Source organism: Urtica dioica, chromosome 9, assembly GCF_054948205.1.
Source record: "Urtica dioica subsp. dioica isolate 48M chromosome 9, U.dioica_male_clone48M_v1_H2, whole genome shotgun sequence".
Taxonomy (NCBI): Eukaryota; Viridiplantae; Streptophyta; class Magnoliopsida; order Rosales; family Urticaceae; genus Urtica; species Urtica dioica.
Genome location: NC_142764.1, coordinates 25687471 through 25695662, shown reverse-complemented (window position 1 = coordinate 25695662; position 8192 = coordinate 25687471). Strand labels below are relative to the sequence as shown.

The window sequence follows — 8192 nt, the reverse complement described above, 5'->3', positions numbered from 1 at the left end:
CGACTTTTGTATTGTCCAATCTTTAATCGGAGTGACTTTGAATTTTTCTTCAGATCTGAATTTCATATGTAAGATATGAAGTTTTTCTTTGAGCGTAGATCTCTCGGACAAAATCTCTAAAACTGCAATCTGCAACAAGCAAATACCGACGTTCTCGCTCGTGATTCGTGTAGTAATCAGATAATGACCGGTTATTTGCATAGACGGGTAATTCACATATTATTTTGTTGTATTTATGATTGTTTGTGGTCCACATTTCATGTTTTTCATGTAGAAGTTTTTGAAATTTCTTTGCGCTAATTCTGTAATCTAAGTCTTTGACTTTTATCAATAATATATATATATATATATATATATATATATTATATTTATATTCAATAAAGGCACACGTGGGAAGATAAATCCTTTATTGTGGCTCGTATGAAATCGTACGATTGTATATACAAACAGTAAGCGATTTGTCTCATCGTATGTATCTTTAGGCCTAGTTTGTTTGTTTATGAAATTACTTAACGTGTATTAAAAAAGTTGTTCAGTTCGCGCCGGAAAAAATTGACGAAACAAACCCGGGTCTTAAACTTGGTTGAACAGCTTTTCACAGTTTCGACTTGAACGACTACTATAATTTATTTTGTCAAACTATAATCTATGTCACAGAGGATCCAATAGTTTTACTACATACCGTCACTACCTCCGAACTCTAGAATCACCTAGCTATATAAAACAGGTAAATATTTTGATTGAGGATATGGAAATTTATCCAAAAAAGAAATGGAAATCTCAAAACTTTATATTATGCTCCAATTAGAAAACAGTAATGGACTTATTTTTTTGTTAAAGGAAAAAAAAATACGAAACAGAGCAAAAATTTCAGAATTGATCATGAAAAGCATATTTGAATTTGGAAAGGATACCGTAACAGACGTCACGTTAGTATCCGCTCTCTCTTTATCAGAAAAAAAATTGTAATTAAATTGATGTCGTTTTTGAATGATGAGTCTCGTCAATTTAGGTGGTTGATTTAAAACCATTTATAAATCTCTTGATTCGCAGAGTCCCAGTCAAATTACTAGAGAAATGACATGTTTATAGACTTACCAAATTTGGTGTGAATATACCGGTCAGGGCCGGCCCTAATGATAGGCCACTTAAGCAAAGGCTTAAGGCCCCAAATTTTTTGTGAAAAAGGTTTTAAAAAAAGGCCTCATATTTTTGAAAGAAAGGCCTCGAATTTTTTACAAAATAAACTATGTGAAATTTGTTGTCATTAGCCAATTTTACACTTCTTGTTAGGGGAATAACCTAAGTTTCATTTAATTAAGGAAATAGCCCATTTTTTCTTAGCAGACAATTATACCATTCGCGAATCAGTTAATTAATTAACAGACTGAATTGAGTTACGCTAATTAATTAACTAAATGTTTGGATTGGAAATTCACAAAAAAATTTACAAAAATCAGAACTTAAGTTAATTCATATTCAAAACATTCAAATTTCTATTCAAAGCATTCAATTAATTAACCTAATTCCTAATTCAGTCAGTTAGTAAATTAATTTTACTAAAAAAAAAAAACTAGAACTTAAGCTAATTCTTAATTTAACCAATCAGTTAATTAATTATTCTAACTCAATTCAGTTAGTTAATTAATTAACTGATTCGCGAATTAGCACTGATTCAACAAAATAGCTCAACAATTCAACAAACCGATCGATCGATGGTAGATAAGCCGTAACGGACTCAACAGCCAATGGGTGGGAGATCAGAGGCGACTTTCTCGGTATTGCCGTTCCGGAAAGACGGGTACCGAAAATCACGAACCCAAAGACATTTTCTCTTTTTTTTTTCCTTTTAATTTAAGAAGACAATGTTAAAAATTGATGTTAAAAAAGTCATACTATTACTTTTGAATTTTATATTTATTTATTTTTGTAAGGCCTCATTTTAATGTTTCGCTTAAGGCCTCAACAATCATTGGGCCGGCCCTGATACCGGTCGAAATGAAAAAGGTTTCGGTTAAGTACATGATCATGAATATTGGTCGTTGGACAAAAAAGAATTAACGGTACATATTAATTAGCTTTAGGTTTGAAGCGAATCTTGCGACGTGCTAATAATACATATACGTCCCTTGTAATCTTTGGATTTTTCATTGCTAGTCGTGACTGAGAACGACATTGAAAACTAAGTTTTAGAATTGGGATAAAACAAACTTTTATGAAACATGTATTTACATTACATAACAAAACAAGTAATAATAACTGCAGATTTCCAACTTTTATAAATGAACAATTTTTATGAAACATGTCTTTACATCACTAAAACACAAGTATAATTTGGACGTCAATGTCTAGAGAGAAATGCTATTGGAAACGTGAAGATATTGGAAGTTGGAACACTCGATTTTCGCTATGGTTTGAAGCTGAATTGCGCTCATATGGATCGTAGTCCCTTCGTTTCTGTCACAATAAAACAATATTCTAGAAGGAACAAAAATAGACCGATCAGCGAAGGACAAAAATTAAGTAGATACTAGAAGCGCGCATAAGATAAAATAAACACAAGACACAAATATGAAAAGTATATATACGGCCATACTTGAAAGTTGAAACTTAAGGATTGGTCCTTAACATTGTTTGGATATAAACTAACTGCTATAGTAAAATTAGAATGATTGTCCGTTGTATTTCAACAATTAAGAATTCCATGAAGTAAGTATCAACTAATAAACTGATAAAAATACTAATCTATGCAAAACTCCACTCTCGAATTAACTTATGCATGAAAGAACGTAATGCAATGCGATCAAATTCAAACTACAAGAACCAATAAACCAATGAATAAAGCCGTCTTTGAAAAAGCTATTGGTAGAATTTCCTCGTTAATTTCACTTTTAGTGCATATGCACATGAACCTTAAATGATACAAAGCCCAACTCGTTTGGGGCATAAGTGTGGATAACGCTGATATGCAATTGGGCCAACAATTTGTGAAACTAGGCCTAAAGCCAACTTCGACTTGTCACGTGTTTGTCTTGCACCACAAAAGCATTTTTTTTTTCTGCTTCAAATTGATTCATTTGTTCATTCCTTTACCTCTATAATCTATAGTTAATCACTCTAAAGTCTAAAACTACGCGAAATAAAAATAAATAAAAAATAATACAACAAACACAATTCAAGTAATTGAGACGCAAAGAAACGATAGAAAGTTATATACACTTTTCAAAATTTCCAATCACCTCTAAGAAGGAGAATTATCGAAATTGATAATCAATCAAGAGCCACGTACTTTATTAGAGGTGTTGACTAGAGCCCATTACCATTAACTCATTGGTAATTCACCCGAATAAGAAGGACAACAAAAATACGAATGCCAAGTAATTTGGTAACGCCTAAGAATCAGAAACAAGAAATGCTATTATTTTATGCCCTGTCTACTTCAAGAACCTTAAATGCCCTGTCTACTTCTCTTGATTTATTTTATTATTATGTTATTTTTGATTTTTTAAATTCATCTGTACCGTTTAATTTATGTTCGTTCCATGTTGGTGACATTTTTAGGTCACCGCCGAGAAATTCCAGTCCCGCGATTCCTCCGAGTCCGAATGGGAGCTTCTCTAGACCGACCCATATCTCCTCATATAAATAATCTTCATTTTTTTTTCTTTTCGTGTGTTTTGGTGGCGGGGTTTCGCCACCGCCAGAGTTAGCACTACTACACCAGAAAAAAAAAATCCCAGTTGTCCGTTGCTCTAGATTTCAAAATAATTCATGGAGTTGCAAGGAAACCCAGAAACTTTACAGGATCTTACATGAATTCATTTGCATATTTATACAAAGATCACACTGCAAACTCTCAGTCTCTGAGGCAGTGTTTATTATGTCATTTTCTTACCCCCAAAAAAAAAAGTGAAAAAAAACAAATCTTATGAAAAAGTGACGGGTTTCAGTCAAGATCTAGGATCGATCTAGGTCTAGATCTGAGAGATAAGAGTAGAGAGAGAAAGAGAAAGATAGAGATGAAATGTTGTTTGGTAAAATGAGATCGATGATTTCTCATTAGCTCAAAGGCTGTGTATATACAGAGTTGATTTGATTAGCTAACTGCATTACACGTAAGCATTCTGTTGCTAACTAATTTAACTTAATTCTGTTACAAAGGTGTGCCAGCTCAGCTCATCTGTTTGATAGTTTCGAAGCGTCGGAGAGCAAGGACACGAATAAGAGCCTGTTCCAAGTATCGGGTACTCCGGGAAGACACCAGTGACTACAGTCCGAGAAACCCGTGGGGCTCGTCTTGTTCATCGCCACCAAATTCTTTCCTTCGGGGGTCTTGTAGATGCTCGGGTGACCGTCTTTCCGGTATCGCGACAGCCGGGTGATGTTAAGGTACGTGACAGGCGTCTTCATCTTGCGGAGCCGGCGCTCGACGATCAGAACCATCGGCTTCGGGTGCACCGGAACGAAGGAGGAATCGACGTCCTCGATGGGCCGGGTCTGGTTGTAGCACCAAGTCTTTCCCTTGTGCTCCGGTGATATGCTTCGGAAGAAAACCCTGGTCTTGTTCGAGTCAACGTTCTTGTCGATCCACCGCGACCAAGTCTTCATGGCCATCTCCAACGCCTTCGCCGTCTCTATCTCCACCGCCTTTCCTTTCCGATGAAAAGCACTCCAACTGCAAAAATTCGAAGAAAAAAAAAAGACATCAATACTGGTTTTTAACAATCGAAATTTCGAAACAATAGGTTAATTTTCAAAATTATAATTATGTCTACTCCTACTTTGGATGATTTTGCATTTTTTTTTTCTTATTAAAAAAACTCCAAAATTAATTTTAAAAGTAAATAATTGAAAAAAAAAAGCTAATTAAAACGAAAGGCCAAAGAAGAATTGTACAGTAATTTTTGTAATTAAATTGATTAAGACGGTATCGTTAGAGGTAAACTTTTAAAGTCAGTTCTAGGTAATTTATTCAATAGTTCGTCATAATATTTTCTTTACAATACAGCTTCAAAATAGATAATATAACAATAATAATGACAATTTTTTTTTTTTGAAGAAATAAAAATAATAATAATAGCAACTTACGCTTGATACTTGCCATGGTGGGACCACCAATGACCTGTGTTGAACACCATAACATGTGCACCTTTCCACATTTTAGCAGAGGGAACGAGCTTGTCAAGCTTTAGAATATTCTCTCCATTCTTTGGGTTCACAACAAGATCAACCAGAAATGGACTCCAATAAAACTCCACTGTACAATTGTAGTCCTAATTGATGACAGAATCACCAACAAACAAACCAATCATAACCTAATCATGGCTGATAGATGAAAAATGAAAACTAAAACTTTTTTTTTTCTTTGTAATAATTTATTTACCACTGCACTGAACACCTTATATCTAACACTATTCGAAGCGACCCGGGCTCTAGAAGGAGCCACGGAGCTGTAAAGAAGGCAAGCCATGGATTCCCATTGGTTTCTGTTGAGAGAATCGCCGACGATTATGAGCCTCTTGTCCCTTAGCTTCTCCAACATCTGCTTCCCAATCTCTCTCCTTTGATCATCAAGAAACGGAATCTTGACTTGTCTCGCAAGAAAGAATCTCAACATACAGACGTTGGATTTCGTTAATCATACCATACCTTGGAATTTTGCACCCTTTGGGCTCCCAGGTCCACTTCTCGTACTCGAAATCCGGTCGCCCGTTCCTCCGGCAGCTAACTTGCTCTCCAAGAAACGGACACTGAGCCGAATCGTACAGAGGACTGTTCTCGGGGTCGTACACCCATTTTCCGTCGAAGATATCGCATTTCTCTTCTATGTCGCCAGGCTTATCGCTTGTGCTTTTCTGATCCTCCTTGTGCTCGATGAAAATCGGCTTTCGCGGCTCCAAGGGCTGAGAATTATTATCAATGTCGACGAGCTGGCTCGAATTCTTCTGATCAGCCTTGTTGTCGATGATGACCGGCTTTTGCGGCTCCAAGGGCCGAGAATCATTATCAATGTCGCCGAGCTTGCTTGAATTCTTCTGGTCAGCCTTGGGCTCGATAGTTGGCTTCTGTGGCTCCGGCAGCTGAGAATAACCGCCGTGTGTTAGATTCTTGGCCGATAGATTTTCGAAGTTGTTGATGGGCACGATGAAAAGTTTTCGGTTCGCTCTGTAAACGCCGAGGCTGAGGATTAAGACGAGAGGTACGGTGATCATGAGGTACGAGGATGAGTAGAGCTTCACTGCCTCGGCGATTTTGCGAACGCTTTTCATGGTCGTGGTTATTGGGTTGGAAAGAGGTTGGCTTTTTCTTGTATCGCAAGTAATATTTTTCACGCTCTGAAATCTTCTTTGGCATCAATAATGAAGAGAGAGAGAGAGAGAGAGAGAGAGAGAGAGAGAGAGAGAGAGAGAGAGTGAGTGATCGAAGAAGGCTGGCTCAAGAATCTAGTGCAGAGATAATATAGTTGATCAAAGAATATAAAAGAAGTTATTTATATCGATGTTAAGGAAGCAATCCAAAAATATTTTGAAAAATATATCATAATATTATACCGCTAGAAGAAGTTGCTTTTATAAATCCAAATTCCCCTGTTATTACCGTGCTATGTTTGCTTATCTAGTGTATTTATCATACTGTTCAATATTTGATGGGACACTTAGCAGTAACAGAGAGGCCTTAAAAAAGAAAAGAAGCAGTAACAGAGAGAGAGAGAGAGAGAGAGAGAGGACTATGGTTAGAAAGAATAGCTCTAGCAGGATTACTCATTTTGAAGATTTTGAAGCTAATTTAATTATGCATGTATTATTAACGTGCCTCTTGACTTTGGGTCGGTTGGGTTAGTTATATGTTTAACAGACCCGGATTAATTTGGCACTGATTAGTTAGTACGTAGGTCTCTGCTTTAATTTTTACTATATAGAAAAACAAAACATAAAAAATCTCTCTGCTTTGATGATGTAACATTTTATTAGATTCGAGTTCTACGAATTTTCATCTTTTATTTTTTAAATCCATCGCTGCTAGGGAAATCAATTATTTTGTTTAAATTAATCTTAGATCGGTCATAAATATTTTGTAAGAATTTTTTATATATGATTGCTTTGTATATTGGACATGAAATTTCATAATGAATACACATTACCATACAACGCTCTTAGCCAAGACTTTAACCGAGACACGACTATAAGCCCGACGACGGCAAAACATATCCCAGCCATATTGTGATAGATTAGTCCGGCCACCATTATATGTATATATATATATATATATATATATATATATATTATCTAATTAAAAATAATTACATAAAATATTTGTAGCGTCTATGACCCTGTTTTGAATCAAACAGACATTCCTTACGAAACACGCAACCGATCTATCAACCAAAACAACGAAGGAATAAACGAAATTGGACGAAACACAGTTTTACCCTGGTTCGATCAATGTGATCTACGTCCAGCAACAAAATCCAATCCACTATTTCTTGAAGATTACAGACCAACTATCTCCAATTACAACTTCCTCTTTAGAATCCCCAAATTCTAGGGTTCCTATCTTCAGCTTCGAATCGAGAGAGTTTTTGAGAGATTTGTGATTGTTTTGATATTCTGAAAACTTAACTCTTCTAAGACACGACCCTCTATTTATAGAACATAGAGAGATTCGTTTATACATACTGACTTTAGTCGCAATCTTCTTCTGCTGAACCCAACGATCTGCTTCGCTGAGCCTTACTTGATTGAGATGATCTGACGGTCAGCATTCAAACTGTCCTTTTAAGAATAAGATCAACACCGTACAATTCTCCACCTTGATCTTCATTCTTCAACCTTCTAGCGGATTGGACTTGCTTCATCAGTTCCTTGAACTTCCAACCTTGATCAGTTTCAGGCAATGAGCAAATTTGGTGCATGAGACTGTCTTGGTTAACATATCTGCGGGGTTTTCTTCTGTTGAAATCTTCTGAACCTTCACTTCACCATTGTTGATGATGTCTCGTACGAAATGCATCTTGATGTCTATGTGTTTTGATCTCTCGTGGAAGACTTGATGTTTAGAGAGATGTATGGCACTTTGACTGTCACAGTAAACTGTGATTTCATCCTGAGGCATTCCCAACTCAGCTACCAAGCCTTTCATCCAGATGGCTTCCTTAATGGCTTCCGTGATGGCCATAAACTCTGCTTCAGTTG

General features: G+C 36.2%; 1 protein-coding gene across 2 annotated transcripts; it reads right to left on the bottom strand.

Annotated features, from left to right (window-relative positions):
• Positions 1-3565: 3565 nt before the first annotated feature.
• On the bottom strand, positions 3566-6345 carry LOC149386218 (protein trichome birefringence-like 36). Of its 2 annotated transcripts, none has more exons than XM_089626709.1 (4): positions 5650-6345; positions 5384-5561; positions 5089-5273; positions 3566-4675 (listed from the first exon to the last, which is right to left on the bottom strand). In XM_089626709.1, the coding sequence occupies exons 1-4, from the start codon at positions 6267-6269 to the stop codon at positions 4177-4179; spliced, it is 1482 nt and encodes a 493-aa protein (XP_089482835.1). In that variant the 5' UTR covers positions 6270-6345; the 3' UTR covers positions 3566-4176. The 2 variants fall into 2 exon arrangements, with proteins under 2 accessions (XP_089482835.1, XP_089482836.1); XM_089626710.1 differs by having other exon boundaries at positions 5399-5561.
• Positions 6346-8192: the final 1847 nt, after the last annotated feature.